We start from the raw sequence: 22431 nt of genomic DNA on the forward strand, positions 1-22431 counted from the left end.
CCCGTGAGACCCTGAGGTGGCTGACAATACCTGGGCCTCAATTCCCACATCTTTGAAAAAGAAAAGTAATACCTCCCTCGCAAACGTGCTGAGGGACTTGATAAAGTGTGCATGGGCACGCTTTGTAAACACGCTTGTGTGACTGGCAGGCATCACTCCCTGAGCTGTCTTCTAGCTCCGGAGCTGCAGCCTGCTTTCCCACTGTGGTCCCTTGGGCACCAACATCTGATAGCCCTACTGTGTCGTCCTGTTGCCTACCCCTCTATCCTTCCTGCTCTCAGTCTCTGTGCACTCCTACCGTAAGAACGGGGCCGTGCTGACGTGGAGTGGGGAGCAGAAGTCCAGGGGCAGGCAAAGCAGTGGATGTGGAATCGAGCTCACTTGACAGGTTCCAATTCCAATCTCAGTTATTACCTCTGTACGCAGAGCCCCCGGCAGCAGATGCCACACCAGCAGAGCCCCAGTGGTACAGGTGCAATTACACACAGCGTTCCTACACCTCCTAAGATATATTAGCTCACTCTCTGTAAATTGCATCTTACTTTAAAATTAAATCTTCGAAGCACCGACATTAACTAAAGAAAGAGATGCTAGGGTTTTTCATCTGTTTATGTTTTAACTAAACAATATGTCTCCAGGGTACTTAAGTGGTGGGGTTCAAGGATGCAGAGTTGGGGCCTGGTCCAGGTCCCTGGGCTCCCTCTCCCCCACCCCATTGATGCATCCCTTCTGAGGAACCCTGCTCCGTGTGCTCTCCCAACCCTCCCCTCCCCTACATTTGCCAGGGACCGTCCCTACACTCCCTTTCTGGTATTGAATCTCCACCTCCTCTCCCCTCTCCCCTCCCACACCCACGAAACCTTCCAGAGTGGAAACACATCACTGACCCACCACACAGGCTTGGGCATGAGGTTCCTGGCCACCCTGTGACCAGTGGGGCTTGGGGTTCATGATCAGGGATCCAAGTGTCCCTGAGCTTGTCATCCACCTTCAGCCTGGCTTTCCCTGGAGAGGGCAGCAAAGCCAGGGCCTTGCAAAGAAGAGGCAGCACACAGAGGGAGTGAACGGGAGGTGGCCCATTACTTACCCACAATTTCCTCCTGACCTTCTCAGCTCCTCCTTGGGGGTAGGTCATGGTGGGGAGGGGCAGCTGGGCACAGGGGAGAGCAGGCACGGTCTACAGAGGCCCAGGAGCCGTGTCGGACAGCACTGAGCCCACCAGGCCCAGACTCACCTATAGCAGGAGATCCCCACTTCCCTGTGCCGATAGCATCTGCCCTTTGAAGTCTCCCATCTCCCCAATGCAGGCCTTGGCCTTTCTCATTTTTATCCGAGGTGCCAGAAGAGCAGCAAAATCAGGCCCAGCTCCCAGTTCCCTCTCCCCAGTCGTCTCCAGGTGTCCCCTCCCACCAGCACACAGGAAAAGGGCCACATGGCCTGGCAAGCCCCACACCCACGGCTGCTACTGCTGATGCTGCTGTTCCCAGGTGAGGGGGAGGAGCAGCCCAGGGAGTAAAGGAGATGCATGTGGTGGGAGCAGATGAGACGGGTGTGGTGGGAGCAGAGGAGACTCGTGTGGTGGGAGCAGAAGAGATGGGTGTGGTGCGAGCAGATGGGTGTAGTGCGAGCAGAGGAGATGTGTGTGGTGGGAGCAGAGGAGACACGTGTGGTGCGAGCAGAGGAGACGCGTGTGGTGGGAGCAGAGGAGACGCGTGTGGTGGGAGCAGAGGAGACACGTGTGGTGCGAGCAGAGGAGACGCGTGTGGTGGGAGCAGAGGAGACATGTGTGGTGCGAGCAGAGGAGACGCGTGTGGTGCGAGCAGAGGAGACGCGTGTGGTGTGAGCAGAGGAGATGCGTGTGGTTGGAGCAGAGGAGACTCGTGTGTTGGGAGCAGAGGAGATGCATGTGGTGGGAGTAGAGGAGATGTGTGTGGTGGGGACCGTTGGGACAGCGGGGTCAGGAGCAGGTGGCTCTGTGGCCAGAGGCCTGGTGTGTGGGCAGGTTGTGCATGTGACCCTGACCTATGTGCTGCTTCATCATCCTCCAGGCTCTCAGGCACAATCCAAGGCTCAGGTCCTTCACAAAGAGGCAGGGCAGACGCTGACGGTGAGATGTCGGTACCCTTCCACCAGCAGGTCCTACGAGACGAAAGGCTGGTGTAAGGAGGCATCAGCAATCAAGTGCATCAGGTTAGTCACCAGCTCCAAGCCCAGGACGCTCACTTCGATCTCTCGATTCTCAATCTGGGATGACCCTGATGCTGGCTTCTTCACTGTCATCACGACTGATCTGAGAGAGGAAGACTCAGGACACTACTGGTGTAGAATCTACCGCCCTTCTGACAACTCTGTCTCTAAGTCCGTCAGATTCTATCTGGTGGTGTCTCCAGGTGAGCCCCTTCCCTAGGGTCCTCAGGGGGATGCCCCTCACCTCCTTTTGATGCCTCCAGCACCCCTAGTTTCCAAATCATGGTAGCCACCCACACCCACACCCAGTCTCCTGGGAAGGCTGTCGGGAACAGGTGCAGGGGAACTCATTTGTGCACATGAGCAGCCATCTCACAGTCTCCACGACTCCCAAGCCTGCAGCCTGGGCCTCCTGAGAGATGCTGAAACAGACCCAGTGAGCATGCTGAGCAGTCAGCCCACATGACCCTGCTACCGGAGCGCAGGACTGCCCGGCATCTTTGGTACACAGCAGGTGCCCAGGAAAGATGCATCCACTGGCTGTCCCCACCATGGAGGGCCAGTGGCCCCTTAATATCTGGCTGGGGCTCTGTCCATCCCTCATAGTCCAAATCAGGGTCAGCAAACTATGACCCGATAACTAAGAATGCCTGAAAAAAAAATCAAAAGAAAAACAGTATTTTGAGACATGTAGGAAATTCAAATTTCAGTGCCTAGAAGTAGAGTGATTTTCTGGAACACAGCCATGCCCCCTCATTTACCTATTGTTTGTGGCCCTTTTCATGCTGCGACAGCAAAATAGAGCAGTTGTGACAGAGACCACATGGCCCATCCTGACCCTTTACAGAAAGTGTGCCAACCTCCAGCCCAGAGCAGAGCTACTCAAAGTTCCTATGAAGAGGACCTTCTTTAAAACATAAATGTGCAATTCACCAATGACTAATTTTTTTTTGTAAAATATGGTAAAAATAAATCACTAGAAAAGTAAAATGAGAAAAAGACATACAAAGTACAAGCCCAAAGTTTATTAAATTTGGCAAACATAAAATTTCATTTTAATAAACATAATCAAAACAAATATTACATAGGGAAAAAAAGTATAAAAACCATATACATTGTTCATTTGAAAGTGTGCCTAAAGGTGGTTGATGGAGTGGCTTAACAGTATACCCATAATGTTTTGTGATTCCTCAGTTAAAACTAAACACACATTTCCTTAGAAAGGAAATCACAATTGTCTATATTAAATACCAATATGCACCCTTCAAAGAAACACCATCTATCCATATTTAATAAGGCTTATAGTGTGACAAGTGAGTGCTCTTCTTACTCATTAACTTACCTAATCTGAGAACTCTTTATGACACCACATCGCTCAGGAGATAATGTATAAAGAAATTGTGTTGATTTTTTAAAAAATAATACTTATAGTAGAATACCAGAAAACTGGTCTCACAGAGGTATATTGTCAGAAATAGAAGAAATTTTAATGCAATTCTGACAAGCCCAATAGTTTTATTTTTAACTTTTACAAAAGGAAACAAATGATACTGTAATTTCAAAATACATCTTCAATCCTTTATCAGTAGCCAGTTCCAAAACTTTATCCTAAAACTTAGAGTTTAAAGTATCTTTTTATGGGAAAATATGGATTTTAGATCTATGAATTTCCTCTGTATATATCTTCTTTTGACAAAAAACAAAATTCGAAACATGCTATCAAATTATTAATGTTTACCCATCAGCACTTGTGAAGATATGCAGTATGAAGATTACCACCTATTTTGTTGATAACTGTAAATTAAGACCATGTCATAGCAATTGATAGAAATGGTTCTTCTAACTTTTATTTTTGCAGTTAGACTTTATTTGCCACTGAAAAACCTGTTGCCTTTCTTCCTTGCAGCATCAGAAATATTAACATCAGGACTACAATATAAACAAGCCTGATGGTGCAATTCGCATTTGTGCTAAACTGGCTTCTTGTCCTGAAGAAACGTTAGGAATTCTTTCTATAAATGAAACATTCTCAACAAAACTTTTAATTTGACATGCAATAGTAGCTGTTTATGAGCTGTTTCCATATTTCCACATACTAAAGAGAATGATTTGAAATTTAATATATTTACCTTATATAATTCACAATTTTGTCCATGTTGGTCAGCACACTGTCCAATTAAGCTGCTTTTTTTTTTTCATAGCAAAACTCTCTCAATGAAGGAATCAGTGCGTTAATTTACAATCTAGCCCAAGCCTTCTTAATCTGGATGACTTTTCCAGAACGTTTTCCTGTCATTGCAACTGCAGCCATCAGAACATACTCTTACCCGAAACTTAACCTCCAGACCACATGCTGATCATACAATCTTCATAGTTTTATACATTCAGAGCTAGTTGTGTTTTTGATAATTAAACTAGAAATTCAGAATTCCTTCCTATCATGTTCGAATCGCATATTCTGTAAGAATAGCTATGCTAGCAATATCTGTGCATTTTTTTCAAATTGCCATGAAAAATACTTTGCTAGCTTCCTTTGTTCTAGGAAATGATCATCCATATCATTATCCAATTCCTGAATATGTTGACCTAAGGCACCAAGGGAAAATGATATTAAGCTCCCTTCTTTGCTATAAATTACCCAATATTGTAATGCAAACGTTGTTCAGTAATGTTTTGGCAATTGTAGATGAATTATTAGTCTTTGCAATACAAAATGTTACTTTACAAGAAGCCAAAAAGTCCAGAGCTTATATGTCAAATACGGATTGCTTTTGAGAGCTTTTCTATCCGATATTCTTTTTTTTTTTTTCCCCTAAAAACAATTAGTTTTTTGTGACCTTGCGTTTTTCCGTTTTATGTGTATATGCCACTTGTTTTTATGGTTCATATGCCTCATTACCCAATACATGTCAATAAATACCTCACTAGGTTTTAATACTTCCCTACTAATTATAACTACAAAACTCACACATGTGACTGTAATAGTTCCCTATTGCTGCCATAACAAATTACCACAAACTGGCCAGGCACGGTGGCTCACGCCTATAATCCCAGCACTATGAGAGGATGAGGTGGATGGACCACAAGGTTAGGAGATCAAGACCATCCTGGCCAACAAGGTGAAACCCTGTCTCTATTAAAATACAAAAAACTAGCTGGGCATGGTGGTGCATGCCTGTAGTCCCAGCTACTTGGGAGGCTGAGGCAGGGGAATTGATTGAACCCGGGAGGCAGAAGTTGCAGTGACCAAGATCGCGCCACTGCACTCCAGCCTGGCAACAGAGCAAGACTCTCTCTCTCTCTCTCTCTCTCTCTCTTTCTCTCTCTCTTTCTGTGTATGTGTGTGTGCGTATATATATATATGTATATATATATATATATGTATATACATATATCACAAACTTAGTGACTTAAGACAAATTTATTATCTTACAGTTCTGTAGCTCAGAAGTCCAGTGTAGGTCTTACTGAACTAAAACCAAGGGTTGGCAGGCTGTGTTCCCTCCATGGGGGCTGTGGGAGATCATCTTTCTCTTTATCCAGGTCATGCGCAGAATTCAGTTTCCTGCAGGTATCAGAGACCGAGATTTTGGTTTTTTGCTTGCTGTAAACTGAAAGCTGCCCCACTTCACAAGGCTACCACATTCCTTGGCCCATGGCCCCCTTTCTACCTCGTCAAAGCCATCAGCACTGGATGGGGGTCCCTCTCACACTACAACTGTCTCTTACCACAGCTAGGAAATGTTCTCCACTCTTATAGACTCATAATTAGATTGGGCCCACCTGGATAGCCCAGGCTACTCTCTCCAACTCAAGGTTTTCAACGTTAATACATCTGCAGATTTCCCTCTGCCATGGAAGGCAGTGTCCTCACGGGCTCCTGGGATGAGGGAGTGGACATTTTGGGGTACCCTTATTCTGCCTACCACAATGATGGATTCTACTTTCAAACAAAACCAGCACAAACTCTTTGGAATAATTGCAGAAGAAAAAAATTTCTTTTGAATCAGTTCTACCATCTTCATTTGGTTTACTGTCACTGCCACATTCAGAAAATATGCTTCTTTTCTTGACAAAAAGTTCAGTGGCTTTTGTTTTGCTATCTGTTCATTAGAATTTTATTTAGGTAATCACTAACCTACTTTAAATTAGCTAATTATGTTACACTATAAATTCTGTTAAAAATATATTTGATTAAAAATGAAAATGATTATAAAAATAATAAATTATAAAATTATACATATTTTTCAGATGTTTATACATTTTGGGGTTATAGCTAACAACTAATTTTATTTATGTATTTTGAGATGAAGTCTCATTCTGTCACCCAGGCTGGAGCACAGTGGCACAATCTCAGCTCACTTCAACTTCCGCCTTCCAGGTTCAAGTGATTCTTTTGCCTCAGACTCCTGAATAGCTGGGACTACAGGCACGTGCCACCACAACTGGCTAATTTTTGTATTTTTAGTAGAGACAGGGTTTCACCATATTAGCCAGGTTGGTCTCGAACTCCTGACCTCCTGTTCTGCCCACCTCAGCTTTCTAAAGTGCTGGGACTACAGGTGTAAGCCACTACACTTGGCCTTTTTTTTTTGAGACAGAGTCTTGCTCTGTCGCCAAGCCTGGAGTGCAGTGGCGTCATCTCAGCTTACTGCAACCGCCACCTCCTGGGTTCAAGTGATTCTCCTTCCTCAGCCTCCTGAATAGCTGAGATTACAGGCATGTACCCCCATGCCCAACTAGTTTTTGTATTTTTAGTAGAAACAAGGTCTTGCCATGTTGGCCAGACTGGTCTCAAACTCCTGACCTCAAGTGATCTGCCCGCCTCGGCCTCCCAAACTGCTGGGATTACAAGGGTGAGCCACCATGCCTGGCCACTAATAACTAATTTTAAATTATCACACACTGTAACATGGTCCTGCTGTGGGTTAGTAGCACACAGCTCGCTCCATTTTTGACTCTCCATGCTAATTTGGCAATACCCAAGCCAGTTTATATACTGTTCAATAAGATTGGATGAGTTAACTAATCAGGTGCTTGGATTTTGAGGTAATATCAAATTGATATAAAAGTTTTAAAACCCCTACTCCCAATTTTTATACTTACCTTGTTGTGGATGGGTTACAGACAATTTGTAGGCCAGCATCAGCCCATAGATAACACATTCAATAGCACACGTCTAGAATTTTACCAATGTCCCAAACACCTCTCCCAGGCTGATCCTGGCCAGCATCCTAGACAGCCTCAGAGAGAGTGTCCTACGGAACAGGATCGTGTCCACGTGTCCATTGGCCAGTGACTCTCTCCAGGGAGGACCTTCCAGGGCACTCCCTGGAACAAGGAATGGCCCAGCCTCAGGCACCCTCTTCTCCAGGCCCCTCCCAGCCCTTTCCCCTTCTTTCCCCTTCTCCCTGCCTCCTGGACTCCAAACAGGTATGTAGACCTGTCTGCTCGGTCTAGACACTGAGAATCCCCTCTTCTCCTCCTGGCCTTGGGTCCAACCCCACTTTCTTTCACTTCTGGGCCCTACCCACCCAACCAGCCATTGCCTTTTTGACCTCAATAGTCCTCATCACTTTTCCAGAGACAGCATTCCTCACCTCCACCAAGGGCTCTGAGCACAGGTAGGTCAGCCTCAAGCCTTACACAGCTGTCCTTACTTCCTGACATCTTACTGATGACATTATTATGTTGCCTTCTTGTTTCTCGCTTTGATATTATAAGATGTTCAATACACTGTGTGAATGTGCTGGTAACTGCTCTGCTTCCTGAGTAGAGCCACCACCACCATAGCCCAGCCTGGTGAGTGCTCTGTGGACCCACAGCCTCAGCTGACTGTGACCCCAGAAGCCACGGTGTGCTGTGTATCCAGAACACACTTGGCAGATGGGGGAAGCATCTGAGATTAAGATCATGGCTGTTACAGGGATCATGTAAACTTGTTTTTGTTTTTTCCTGCCAGGTGTTGTACGTATAGTGACTTGTGGATTTATGTTTCAGTGTACTGGAAACTTTCTATTTTATTCAAGAAATCTGTTCATGTTATAAGCCTCGATTAAGGAGGAAGTTTTTATAACCTAAAAAAAAGGCGGGGGGGGGGGGCGGGAGGTAAACGGCAAGAGTGGTGTGCAGCCGGTTCACAGAGTCGCAGAAATCAAGAGGGGCTGTGAAAGGCATTCCCTGGGCTGCAGAGGCTGGGGGTCCAGGGCTGTGCAGCAGAACTGGGAGGGGCAGGGATCTGAAAACTGCCCTTCAGCTTCCCCACAAGGGGCTCCCTTCCCAAGCCCCAGAGGCGTGAGAAAGAGAATGGAGGGCAGAGAGCGGAGGGGCCGAAGCACCATGGCTGTGTCCACCCTCAGAAGGCTCAGGTGGGTGCCGGTCCAAAGGTTCAAGTGCTGGGAGTGGGACAGGCCTCCTGACTCCTCTTCCAGTGCTCACCCTAGACCCAAAGATATCACTGCAGGTGCCCAGGAGAGCCCAGGCCCCAGATCTGTCTAATTCTGAGCCAGGGGACTTCACAGTTCAGTCCTCACCCCTCAAATCAGTTTTCTTCTCTGGGCCCATGGGCTCTGTTCCCAGTCTGGCCCAACTTCCCCATCCCGCTTTCCTGCTGGCAGGCACCGGTGGGGTCTCCCACTCAATAACCACGGCCCCTTCTCCTCCCCAGCAGCCTCTGCCTCCACACGGACCACCTGGGCTCCCCGCAACCTGGTCTCTTCACAGACCCAGACCCAGAGCTGTGTGCCTCCCACTAAAGGAGCCAGAGAAGCCCCTGAGTCTCCATCTACCATCGCTGTCCCTTCACAGTGAGTTCGTGGGGTGCCCAGAGCCACACAGGCCCGGGCAGGGGCTGGCAGATGGAGACTTGCCTCCCCAGCCCATCCTCTCCCTTTCTTGTCCCTTCACCTTCCAGGCCACAGAACTCCACGCTCCGCCCTGGCCCTGCAGCCCCCAGCACCCTCCTCCCTGTGCTCTGCGGACTCCTCGGAGCCAAGAGCCTGGTGCTGTCGGCCCTGCTCGTCTGGTGGTGAGTGTGGTGTGGGTTGGACTCGGGCAAATGGAACAGGGAACAGCTTCTGCCCAGGACAGCGGGTCAGAGGGGAATTGGCCAGAGAACAGAGGTGGAAATTACCATCGGCAGTGCTCTCGAAATCACAGCCTCATAGAGCCGATCCATTGACATGTCACACAGGCTCACCTTTGTCCTTCAGCTGCAGACTTGCAGGAATCTCATCCACGTTTCTCTTGTCTCTGTGTTTTCTCTTCTCTCTTTCTTCCCCGCCCCCACCACGCCCTTTTCATCCCTGTCCCTCTCCATTTCTCCCCCTCCCTCTTCCCCACTCCACCCGTCTTCCTCTCTCCCTCTCTGTCTCTCTCTTTCTTCCTCCTCCCCCCTTCTTCCCTCTTTCTTTCTCCTTCTCTCCTTCCCCTCCCCTATCCCTCCATCAGAAACACTGACTTACACAGCTGGAAAGTCCCTCCCACCACCTGCCCTTCCAGGGACTCCCTAAAGCCACCATCCCAGGACTCTGCCTCATTCTAGTCCTGAGCGAGAGAAGGTAGACACAGGAGGGAAACAGCCACCGGGAGGAGGGACATGTGGGAAAAGCCATAGGTGGGGCTGAGTGAAAGGTGCAAGGACAACTCAGTCAGGCCAAGAGCCGGCTTGCTGGAGGAGGAGCAGGCTCGGGGAGAGGGACAGGGTAGGAGAACAGATTCAAGTCATTTCACTTATTTCTCCTGGCTCTTTGCATCTCAGGGTCTTAAGGAATCGGCAAATGCCGCATCAAGGGAGATCTCTGCTGCACCCAGCTCAGCACAGTCCCCAGGCCCATAGATGCTTCCCACTGAGCCACAGGACCCCAGGTGAGCGGCGAGCCTGCAACAAGGCTGGGCTCCCCGGAGCTCCTCCCGGACCTCTGCATGCTCTGCAAAGAAAAAGCCAGAACTTTATCCAAGGCCTTTGGCCACACCCTCCCAGGCCCTAGACTTGCCCACCTTCAGTTTGCACTGGACCCCGTTGTGGGAGCAAAGCCCAGCACCTGCAGTGCCTTTTCACCAAGCCCGAGTCACTGATGACCATCCCTCCTCCCCGCCTCCTTCTATCTATAGCCCCCGAGAAGAGGAAAACTTGGCCAAGTGAGGTGGCTCACACCTGTAATCCCAGCACTTTGAGAGGCTGGGGCAAGAAAAACTTTAGGCCTGGAACGCTGGTGGCTGCCACGTGTAATATCACCACGTTGGGAGGCCAAAGCTGGAGGATTGCCTGAATCCAAGAGTTCGCGGTTGCAACGAGCCATGGTCACGCCACTGCACGCTAGCCTGAGCAACAGAGTGAGATCTTGTCTCTAAAACAGAAAAGAAGAAAAGAAACACGTTAGACAAAATAAACTTAACAGAGTTTATCTGAGCAAGGATCGATGTGCAAATTGGGCAGCCCTCCAAACCGGAAGAGGTTTAGAGAACTCCACTCTGCAACCCAGGCAGCTGTAGAGACAGCAAAAGACTGAAGAAAGCAGAAACAAGGAACCAAAAGCGAATCGGTCATTGCCGTTACCTTCCTCGTAAAGGTTAAAGCAGAGGGGACTTCCTTTCCGTGCTGGCCAAAATGGGCCTGTTCAGGGCTTTGGCTATTACCTCTCTCTCCTAATTTCTCGGAAGGTCAGATAAACAGTGTGGTTTCAGCTTGGTGATGTGCAACCTTAGCACGGTGACCCCATTTCGGTTTGGGCTGTTGGACCGAGGGCAGGAGCTCAGTCTAAATCAAGGCCTCTTATCAATCTTATGTAACACCCCACAGCCAGACGTGCCCATCTCCCTCTCCCTTTGCTCAGCCACACTCTGCCAAGGCCTCCCCTGTCGTGCCTCCTCCCCGTTTCCAAGCCCCAGCACTTGGACCACTGTGTCAGCCACCTAACAGGGGTCCCTCTTCAGTCCCCACCTCCTAGCGGGCTCCCCTGATACACCCCTTCCCAACAATACCTCTGTGCATTTCCACCACCCAGGAATTGAAGTCCTGTGTCATTACAGGGGGCCTGAGCATGCTTTGCCCACCCCTGCAGCACAGCACTGCCCTGTGCTGTCCTTACCGCCGCCAACGTGGCTGCAGCCTACAGACGAAAAAGTGAACTTTTCTTGTTTCCTGCACGAGCTGGGCAAGAGGCGCCTCAACTTGCCACATTCGAGATCACTCTGTGCCTTGCCCCAGGCCTGTCACCCCCACAGGGCTGTCCTCTGACACTTGCAGTCCCCGTTTCGGACCTACTGGACTGAGCCTGATGTGATAATCTTCTCTCTCCTGTTCGTCATCTATTTTTCTGTATTCCTACGCTCTGGGAAAGCGACTCAAAGTTACATTCTATTCAAATGTTTACAATATACACGATCACATTTCTCATTTCTAAACGGTCCATTTGTTCTCTGAATGTTCCTTTTTATAGCACAGCATGTTTTATTTTGGCAAGCCATATTTTCACTGGAAATATTAAAGTTTTAACTTTTGAACTTCTTCAAAGCTTTGTATATTTTCTGTGTCCTCTCAGTGTCCATCATATCTTTCGTTTTCTCCTTTCATTTACCTCTGTCTTTCTTCAGAGCTTTCTGGAAGCCTCTGCCACTTCTCCACCACCCACTTGCATGGAAGCACCCAGAAGCCCCATGCGTGCCACAGGGTGCTGTGGGCTCCAGGCTGATTGGGCAGAGCATGGCTCCGTTTTTTTTTTTTTTTTTTTTTTTTTCTTTCACAGCCCTGTTTCTCCAGAAAGGACTCTTAGCTGTCCTCCCTGGGGGTGTAAGCCTAGACCCAGGGTTCTAGGCACCAACTGGAGCAGAGCAAAGGGGTCTCACTGCCCAATGTCTGTTCCCACCCAAACTCCCAGTACACGCTGTCTCTCTGTGGCCCCCTGTGCCCCGAGCAGAGCACCTCTGTGTCCACCCTCATCAGAGACTTACCTCAAGCTCTGAACAGCTGTTGAGAGAGAGGAAAGACAGAAGATGTGAGTAGCTAACCTACTCTCGGTCTCACAAGAGCCAGAGAATCCAGTAGTCTAAGTGATTCTTAAAGCAGAGCTCCAACCTGTTCTCTGGTTTCTGGCACCCACTTCAACCCTGCGTCAAGGCATACAATTTCTTGCTGGGCGCGATGGCTTACACCTATAATCCCAGCACTTTGGGAGGCTGAGGCGAGCAGATCGCCTGAGGTCGGGAGTTCGAGACCAGCCTGACCAACATGGAGAAACCCCATATCTACTAAAAATACAAAAACTAGCTGGGCATGGTGGGGCAAACCTGTAATCCCAGCTACTCAGGAGGCTGAGGAAGGAGAATCGCTTGAATCCAGGAGGCGGAGGTTAGAGTGAGCCAAGATCATGCCACTGCACTCCAGCCTGGGTGACAGGGAGAGGCTCTGTCTCAAAAAAAAAAAAAAAAAAAAAAAAAAAGACATACCATTTCTCCTCTCTACCTTTCTGGGGTTCTAGGGCAAAAATGACTTTCCTCTTATTCCCCCACTCCCACCAGCTTTCTCCGATCTGTGAAGTCATCTGATTTTACCCACCTCCAAAATGTGTCTGGAGCTCTCTGTTTATCCTTGAGGATGAGTTTGAGGTGGTAGGAATGAGATTAAGAGCAGGGCTGATCTCAGTATTGCTTAACCTGATCTCAGTATTGCTTTAACGCCACAGGGACCCATGATCCATTCATCCTGCCACCTGCCGCTTTCCCCCATCTCACTCATGCTTTCCTTTCCCTTAGATGCCATGATCCAACCTCAAATCACTCTTTGGCACACAGCCTCCTTTTCTGTGCCACTCTCCCCTTTTGTTGAACTCCTCTGGGAAAACTGTAACTCTGATCGAACCCAGCTTCCCACTTAAAATGTGCCTGAACCCAGCCAAGGTGAATGTGGCTGTGGCTGGCAAAATATAGTCTATCATCCAGAAATGTCTCAGTGTAAGCACGTGACCTTGAGAGTGGAGTGGCTCTGCTCCATTCTAGACCCACAGCATCCCTGTCTTCCCTCTCCACATGCTCAGCTGGTGTCCCCACATCCTCAGCTGGTGTCCCCACATCCTCAGCTGGTGTCCCCACATCCTAACTCACTGAACAGAGAGAGAGAGGGAAAGAGAGAAAGGGAGGGAGGGAGGGACACAGGGAGAAGGAGAGAAAGAGAGGAAGGAAGGAGGGAGGGAGGGAGGGAGGGAGGAAGGAGGGAAAGGGAGGAAAGAGAGGGAAGGAGGGAGGGTAGAAGGAAGGAAGGAAGGAAGGAAGAAGGGAGGGAGGGAGGGAGGGAAAACTATGTCCATTTGATCCCACCACACCTACCAGTCACCTGCCTCTCTTCTTCCTCTCACTCTCCCTACTCTCATCTCAAGCCAGTCACTTTCCTTCAGCTCCAAATTTCATCTTCTCTTGTTTACATAAGAATATTCCAGCCGAGCATGGTGGAGCATGCTTATGGTCCCGGCTACTCAGGAGGCTAAGGCAAGAGGACTGCTTGAGCCTGTGAGGTCAAGCCTGCAGTGAACTATGATCACGCCGCTGCACTCCAGCCTGGGAGACAGAGCAAGACCCTGTCTAAAATAAAATACGGAATATTCGTCCAGAAGCCACCCCTCTCTCCTGCATCATCTTCCTCCCCGTTGTATGTCATGACCAGCAGAATCGAAACGGGCTCTATACATTAAGCTGTCCCCACTTACAGCCCTCCAGCCACTGCTCCAACATCTTATTGTCCTCTGCAACAAAGGCCCGTGAAAGGACTGGCTGCACCATCAGCCTTTGTTCTCTCTTGAAGCCAGTCAGGCCTTTGACGGTGCCACTCCCTGAAACACCTCCAGTGACTTCTGCACTGTGAAACCCAACAGCCAGTGCTGAAATCTCCTCATCCTGGGAAGAAGAACAACCCGGGCCTGGCCTCCCACTTCTGCCTTCTCGAGATGTTTTTTTTCCAGGGCTTCCAGGAAAAAAGAACTCTTGTGACATTCTCCTGACTCATTTGATATTGCATAATAAATTAGCCCCAAAACGTAGTAGCTTAAAACAACACATGATAAATATCCATTAAGTCACGGGTTTTTTGGGGGTGGGGGGGTGTGATCAGAAATTTGGGAACAACTTAGCTGGGTGTTCCTGGCTCAGCACCTCTCTGGTGTTGCAGTCAGGATGTCAGTGCGGTCATGGGGGCCCGTGCCCAAGGCAGGCACTCTCACGTGCTTGCTGGCACTGGCCTCAGTGCTTTGCCATGCGAGCCTTTCTTCACAGCATGGGAACTAACTTCCCCGATGTGACTGATCCAAGAGAGGCTGTGGAAGGAAGAAGTTATAGTACCGTTAATAATGACCTAGTCTCCAAAATCACAAACCGTTGCTTCTGCCACATTCTACTCATTGGAAGCCAGTCACTGGGTCCAGCCCACACTCAAAGGGATTCGCCTCCATCCCTTGAAGGAAGGTATATTAAAGAATTCGCGCCTGTATTTTAAAACCACCAAGTACACACACTGGCCACAAATTATTTACATTCCTCCCACATGCAAAATACACTCAGCCCCACCAAAAGCCTCCCAAAGTCTCATCCCATTATGGCATGAGGACAAGTCCAGGAACGCATCATTTAAATCAGGTCCAGGTGTGGAGGAAATGCCTCAGGTGTTATTCCTCAAGTACAATTCTCAGTATGAAGAGCTGGGAGCTAGAGACAAGCTCCACACACACACAATCCCAATGTCCAGTGTAGTACAGTCACAGGAAAGCCACTACACATATTCTTGTTCAAGGAAGCGGGAGGCAAAAAAAAAAGAAAAGTCACTGGTCCAACATGGCTGTGTGGTCCCTGTGGGAGGGTCGGCGGCAGGCGCAACACCTACTGGCCTCGAGGGCTACATGGGAGAGCAGGGGATGGCTGCTTCCATTCAGCGCTGTCCCCCAGAGAACTGCTGGCGAGAACTGCCATACTGAGGACCCTCCTGATGAGCTTGGGCTGTCTCTTGCTGAAATGAGCCTTAAGTGTAAAAGCTGTTAAACTGGCGAAGGAAGCCCAGGATTTAACAATGAGATACCAGAGAGCTGTGGCTGATTGTGAAAACATAAGAAGGCGAACCCAGAGATGTGTGGAAGATGCCAAGATATTTGGAATCCAGAGTTTCTGTAAGGACTTGGTGGAAGTGGCTGACATTTTGGAGAAGCCTACAGAGTGCATTTCTGAAGAATTGGAGCCTGGGGACCAGAAACTCACTCTGGCGAAGGTCTTCTGAGGGTTTTTGCTTTTAGAAGCTAAGCTGAAAAATGTGTTTGCTAAACATGGCCTGGAGAAGCTGACACCCATTGGTGACAAACATGACCCCCATCAGCATGCACTCATCTGTCATGTGCCAGCTGGTGTTGGGGTGCAAACTGGCACCATGGCATTAGTAAGACAAGATGGCTACAAACTTCATGGCCGCACCATGAGACTTGCCTGGGTAGAAGTGGCAATGAAGTCGCAGAGAAGACTATGAAGAGGATATCAGGAACTGGATGTTCTCCCTGAGTGCAGGCACCTGTGTTTCTTTAATTTATTAAACTAGGTTTGTTTAAAAAAAAAAAAAAAAGTCACTGGTCTTTAGAAAATCAGAACTTTATCACCAGGCACAGTGGTTCACGCCTGTAATCTCAGCACTTTGGGAAGCTGAGGAGGGCAGAGCACGAGGTCAGGAGTTCGAGACCAGCCTGGACAACATGGTGAAACCCTGTCTCTACTAAAGATACAAAAAATTAGCCGGGTGTGGTAGTAAATGCCTGTAGTCCCAACTACTCGGGAGGCTGAGGCAGGAGAAACACTTGAACCTGGGAGGCAGAGGTTGCAGTGAGCTGAGATCATGCCAGTGCACTCAGCTTGAGCAACAGGGTGAGACTCCACCTCAAAAAAAAAAAAAAAAAAAAAAAGAAAGAAAGAAACTTAACTGGGCAAATGTTGTACATTCCTTGATTCAGACTTTGCTCAATTCCTACCTAGAAATAATTTTCAGTTTTTCCGTGGTCACGGCTCCTTCCTCTGTGCTTGAGTGTGTCTCTGAGCCACCCTTCTCTTTCCATGGAAAGCAGTCCATATTTACAGCTTCACAGTTTCCCCAGGCTGCTTCCTGCCAGTTTAATTTGGGGGATGCAAAGTGAGATCCCAGATTTTATGCTACCTCTGTTCCTTTCTGTCCAATCTGGCAGTGTTTTGTGAATGTAATTCTCTTTTAAGAATATATGGATCTCCTGTAAAACTTGTGGCTCACTCCTTTAGACAAAGGCCATGCCCACAAATTTCTTCAAGAGAAGATCTCTTCCACATCATGTATATCTGCTGAAACAATGAAGATAATGTCTTTATACTTCTTAGATGCTCTAATGTTTGACTGAAAAATCTGTGAAGCACATACCCTTAAATTCATGAGAGGGCCTTTTGCCTGAGACACTATATGAAAAAATTACATATATATATATATATATATATATATATATATATATATATATCTTTAACCCTAGTTCCTGACACAGAGATCCTAAGACCCTTATAAATGGGAGTGCTAAGAGAATCTTTTGTTCTAATATTTGGTCTTTGATCTCTGTTCCTGACACAGAGCTCGTAAGACCTTTGTAATCTCCCGAGTGATAGGAGCGTCTAACACAGAGGTCCTACCTCCCTTGGAATTTCCTGGCATCTGTTCCTCTAAAGAGGCACACACCTGTAGTCCCAGCTACTCAGGAAGCCAAGGCAGAAGAATCGCTTGAACCCAGGAGGTTGTGGTGAGCCAAGATCACACCACTGCATTCCAGCCTGGGCAACAGAGCAAGGCTCTGAAAAGAAAAGAAAAAAACTCCCATACCCTGGGGAGAGGAGGGGGCTGAAGACTGCATTAATAATCAATCATTCTGACATGATGTAAAAATCACAAAAGTAAGGTTCAGGAGCTTCTGAGTTGATGAACACATTCATGTCCTGGGAGGGTGGTACACCCCAGACCCACAGAGACAGAAGCTCCCGCCCTCAAGCCCTTCCAGATCTGAAAACAATTTGGTTTTCCCGGCTAAACACACTTCCTTTCTGAGGTCTTAACGCAGGATTTTAGTCATAGCCTTGGTTTCATCTTTAGACCACATATTCCTAAATGTGCCCTGGATTTGATTTTAGTATCACTTACTGTCTGGAGGCTGAGACTTAAGTCACCAAGCACCAGCTCCCTCGTGTTGAATAATCCTGCCTATAGTTTACCTCTCTCCTCTCTTGTTTTACAAGGAGCCACAAGAAGAAACCAGGTAGACTTTCAAGACTTCGGGAAATCCTAGTGTAACCCAGTTCATGATGGACATTTTCTACTTTCCACATTACTGCAGGTGACAGTGTTGCTAAACTTTCTGCCATTGCGTAACGAAGAACCCCCTTCCTTTTTACCCACTAAGTGACCCTGGAAACGTTTCTTAAGATCTCTACCCCTAGTCTCCTCATTGGTAAAAACAGAACGGATAACACCCACATTACCAAGCTATTTGGATTTCTAAGTAGGATGAGACACTCAAAAAGCACCAGACCAAAGGGCAACACTGAACAAAGGCTCAATTTTAGAGGGAGTGAGGTGTAGAAGAAAGTAGAGTCATCTGTGGCACAGCAGAGACCATCTGTCCTTCCGGAGCTGACTGCAGCTAGAAAGACACATAATAGCATATGGGCAGAGGATGAACTTGAGACCTTCAGGAAACAGGCCCTCTTCTTGGTGGGCAGTAGAGGAAAATAAAGGAAAAAATCAGAGTGAGGAAACTGACCAAGCTGGACTCAAATTCTATGCATACTCACTGACGCCTCTCTGGCAGCAGTGGCCAGGGGCAGACTTCCTCCTTGTCAGGGGGGTATGGCAGCCAATCCTTTGAGTAATGGGACAGGGAAGGGGTTGCCTCTGCATCTATGTGCATTTGTGTGGCAGTCTCTGACTGCCTTCCTGGTTTCCTGTTCTAATTGCAGCAGGGACAAGTGGTGGAAAACCCTGATGGAGCTCAGGAGCCTGGATACTGAAAAAGCCACCTGCCACCTTCAACAGGTCATGGACCTTTCCTGGACCTAAGTTTCCTCACCTGTAGAAGGAGAAACATCATACCACATTCTTGCAAGGACCAAGATTAGCAATGCTGATGAACGCACTTCATAGATAATAAAATTATCTGAATGTTTTATTCCTGTTGTTCCCTACGTTTCCTTCAAATTCTGTCTGCATCCCCACATTTGATCTCTAGGGGACCAGCTTCTCTAGCTTGCCCTCTTTTCTCCATCATCACCTTTCTTGTCTTCAGTTCACCTGATGTCCCCTGTACATCTGGGAGCGGCCTTAGATGCTGTTGTAAGCAGGGAAGGACACTGCACACAAGCCCAGTGAGTAGAGGGGCCGTGGGTGAGCAAGGCTTGGAAACAAGACCTGGGTTTGTCTTCTCAGCTCAGCCCTGTATGAACTTGGGCAGGTAGGTCACTGCCCCTCTCTGAACATCTGTTTCTTCCTCTCAAATGAAGGGGATGGAGATGAGTTTTGAAGCCCCTTCCCCATGAGGGTAAGTCAATAAGCATGAACTGAACATCTCCGTGTGCCCAGCTCAGGGTTACCAGGGACCAAGCACCACAGAACACAAACAAAAGGAGCCGGCCTGAAAACGCAGCTGTGAGTCCTTACGTGGAGGCTCCCTGTGCAAGATTCCAGCACAGGCTGAGGGACAGGACAGTGGAGGGGGAGCAGAGCTGAAAAGAGGTGGCTAGGAGGGATAGAAAAGCAGGACACTAGTGGGTACCAGACAGTAGGGGAAGGAGCCCAACAAGGATGAGGAACTTTGCTGTGAAGTCATGTTAGTCAGGATACCAAGACCTTCCATAAGCCCAAGAGAGAGGGCACACAGTCCCAGGAAGGAGGCGAAATCCTGCCCCATCTCCACTCACTCCCAAGGTTCTGGGAGCATCCTGGTATCCAGGGACAATTTAGGCTCCCAGGGTCTGCGGTCTTTCTTTATCTTGGAAATCCCAGCCTCCTGCCTCCTCTTTCCAGCTCTTGTCTTCCTTCCTGGGCTCCTCTGGGGACCAGGCTCCACACCCAGCCAAGGGCTAGAAAGTCTGGGGACAGCCAAGGTCTCGGCCAGACCAGAGTTTCTGTTCATGGTTAAAGTGCTGGACTTGTTGGGTCTAAATATGAATATAGACTGAGTAGTGGAGTCTATTAAGAAAGAATTTTTAATTGCATTGGCTGTGATCATATTAATTTGCTATGCAGCAAAAGCTCTTTTTTTAGAAATGTATGATAAATTATTTAAGGGTGGAATGTCAGGATATCTGCAATTTATTTTAGAATACTTCCACACACAAAAAATACCCTGAGTTAAAAATACAGAAGAGGAGTGGAGCACCTGGCCCCTGAGCTCTGAGGATGACAGAGCCTGCTGCCGGCCCATCCTATTCCTCCACAGAAATTAGACAAATGATCCATCTTGTGGAGAGATCACAAAAACGGCACCCTGCCTCCCCCCTCAAATCCTGCCCCCTAGCCAGCACCTGGGAGAATTCTAGCCCTGATGGCCCACATGCCCAGGGAGTTCCTGTGGTTATCAGGTAACAGCCAAGGCAGCCACCATCAAAACAGAGCCCACAGTCTCCGCGAGGTGCTCACATCTTGGTGCAGCCCTGAGGCTGGCATTGCTCAGCGGATCTCCACAAAGGCTGCACCTAGAATTGCACACACTACACCAGGTTTCCTGGGATTTTTCTTTTCTCTTTGTAAATTACATATAAACATCATTTTCCCAATTCTAAGAATTCCGACATTCAACAGAGGAAAACATGTTAGATTCTTTTATCTCCTTTTTTCTTTTTCCAACCAACCTTTCTCAAGCATCAGTAGGTAAGACAGCGGGAGCAAGCGGTACGGCCATGCTTCCAGGGCTGAGGCTTCCTCTCTCCTCCTCAGACTCCCCTCCTCCTGAACAAATCCTGTCCCCTCCAACACCCCCTCCGAGGATTTGTCGGTCCTCACCCCAAGAGCTCGAGGAGAGGTGGCTTGATTGGGAGGACCCTCTCCTCTGCCTTTTGCTGCTAATGGTATCTGTACCTGGTTTGCAGGTACTCTTGGCTTCAGATGGGGGACTGGAGAGGAGGATAAGAAAGAAGGCTAGAGAGGGAAGGGGGCAGGGAGAGGTGGCTCTGCAGCCAGAGGACCAGGCGGAGGCTGATCCCGGGGGTGGGTACACAGGTGACTGTGCCCACTTCCCCAGCCCTGCAGGGCCCCCTGATCTGCGGCTCCTGAGGAGAGAAACCTGAGCCTGAGGAACTGAGGGAAGGGAACCAGAAGGGTCTCTGTGGGGAAGAGAGAGCATCTCAGCCAGCCATTGTGGCCTGCCAGTTACCTGATCAGGCACAAAGCTTAACTGTGTCCTTCCCATACTTGACCTGGGACAACTCCCCTGCATCCAGCTTTGCCGCCCTCCCCAAACTGGGCTCCAAGAAAGGAGCTCAGGCACAGTGGTGGGAAACAGTGTTCCCTGCAGCTGTCAGTATTTCCAGAGTTGTCCCCAGGTGTCCCCAGGTGAGCTCTTCCCCTGAGGAAATGGCCTCCGCAAGTTTCTGGGAGAAATGCGTCACCTGCCCCCTAGAGAAGGACAGCCCCCCATATAAACAGCTCCCCTATACAGAATCAAGAAGGAAGACTGACTGATTTTTCTGCCTAAAAATCGATTCTTATGTATGATGAAAGATGCTTCTAAATAAACAAAGTTTTTTAAAATGTAAAGGGAGATTTTAAAGTCATATATATGTTATACAAAGATTAATATCCCGACTATAAAAAGAACTTGTGAAATCAATAAGCAAAGGGCAACAGCTCAATAGAAGAAACAGAAAAGGATAGAAATTGCGATCCAAAGAAACGCCCCATGGAAAATTAATGCATAAAGACAAGATCCATTTTATCAGTAAGTGAGAAAATGCAAATTAAAACAACAATGGAGGGATCATGTTTCACCTATTAAACTAACACGAATTTAAAAGATTGGTTATTCCCAGCAGTGACGAGGTTGGGAGAAAATTGGCATCTCAAAAGATGTCGGTGAGAATATAAATGAGTGCATCCTTGTAGGAAATCAATTTGTCCAGATTTATCAAAATATTAGGTATGTATCCCATTTCCGCACACAGTTCCATTTTTAGTGTCTGCATGAGAGAATAAATCATGTGTGCACAAAGAAGCATATGTAAAAGGTTATTTGTTGCAACATTGTATGTAATAGTGAAACTTAGAAACAAATCAAATGGCTACAAATAGGAAAGGAGAGAAATAAATGAGGCTACATCTCTAGCCTAGGGCTCTAAGCAGCAGGTTAGAAAGAAGGAGACAGATGTGTGTGTTCTAAATGCGCAGAGCAGATCAACTAAACAACTCAGCTCAAGAAAATCAAGCCGCTGAGTGACACACATCACAGTACTTTATTTACATGGGCAAAATTGAGGATAAAGTTATATCCCCCGGGACGTGGTTTGGATCTGTGTCCTCACCAAATCTCATGTCTAATGGTAGTCTCCAATATTCAGATTTCTCATGAACAGTTCAGCACCATGCCCTTGGTACTGTCCTCGAGATAGTGAGTTTGTTATGAGCCCCCATTTGTCTTCCGCCACGACTGGAAATTTCCTGAGACCTCCGCAGAAGGAGAAGCTGCTATGCTTCCTGTACAGCCTGCAGAACCATGAGCCAATTAAACCTCTTAAGTTACCCAGTCTCTGGTATTTATAGCAATGCAAGAATGGACTGACACACCTAGACACAGTGTATGTGTGCATGTACGCATGCATGTGTGTGTGTGTGTGTGTGTGTGTGTAAAAACAGGAAAGAATGTGTGCCAGAATTGCCTCGAGAGGCTACTATGAGTACTGTCTAGGTAGGGGCAGGTGACTGGTATGGAAGAGAGACTGTGAAGGGGGACTTTCACATTTTACCCTGTAGTCTACCACATTGTTTGAATGTTTTTACAAGATGTACTTGGGTTTTTTTACAAAAGTAGACAAGTAGGCAAGTGAGTGAAGAAGTCAGAGGTCCTGTCCCGGGGACAACAGTGGAAGGGTGTGTGCGTGTCATCCTGACCAAGTCTCCTGGGGACAGGCTAGTTTCAGGGTCCTCGCTGGAGGCTCGGCTTCTGTGTGGCGTGTCCTGTCTGGTTTCCTTACGTTTTACACCCTTATTCTGTCTTCTTAATCGTCGGGCAA

General features: G+C 48.0%; 1 protein-coding gene and 1 pseudogene across 2 annotated transcripts; both read left to right on the plus strand.

The window, feature by feature from the left end:
• Positions 1–1167: 1167 nt before the first annotated feature.
• On the plus strand, positions 1168–18377 carry NCR2 (natural cytotoxicity triggering receptor 2). Of its 2 annotated transcripts, none has more exons than XM_003922985.3 (6): positions 1168–1487; positions 2049–2390; positions 8858–8993; positions 9065–9214; positions 9947–10053; positions 18169–18377. In XM_003922985.3, the coding sequence occupies exons 1-6, from the start codon at positions 1433–1435 to the stop codon at positions 18192–18194; spliced, it is 816 nt and encodes a 271-aa protein (XP_003923034.3). In that variant the 5' UTR covers positions 1168–1432; the 3' UTR covers positions 18195–18377. The 2 variants fall into 2 exon arrangements, with proteins under 2 accessions (XP_003923034.3, XP_003923035.3); XM_003922986.3 differs by having other exon boundaries at positions 9101–9214.
• On the plus strand, positions 15004–15682 carry LOC104650630 (grpE protein homolog 2, mitochondrial pseudogene; annotated as a pseudogene).
• Positions 18378–22431: the final 4054 nt, after the last annotated feature.

Source organism: Saimiri boliviensis, chromosome 4 (assembly GCF_048565385.1).
Source record: "Saimiri boliviensis isolate mSaiBol1 chromosome 4, mSaiBol1.pri, whole genome shotgun sequence".
Lineage (NCBI taxonomy): Eukaryota > Metazoa > Chordata > Mammalia > Primates > Cebidae > Saimiri > Saimiri boliviensis.

What these genes read in the sequence shown, in the direction of transcription:
- NCR2 (XM_003922985.3), top strand. Translation starts at nt 1,433, where the DNA reads ATGGCCTGGCAAGCCCCACACCCACGGCTGCTACTGCTGATGCTGCTG. An exon ending in GCTGATGCTGCTGTTCCCAG is followed by an intron (nt 1,488 to 2,048) that starts GTGAGGGGGAGG and finishes ATCATCCTCCAG; the next exon opens with GCTCTCAGGCACAATCCAAG. An exon ending in ACTGAGCCACAGGACCCCAG is followed by an intron (nt 10,054 to 18,168) that starts GTGAGCGGCGAG and finishes TTCTAATTGCAG; the next exon opens with CAGGGACAAGTGGTGGAAAA.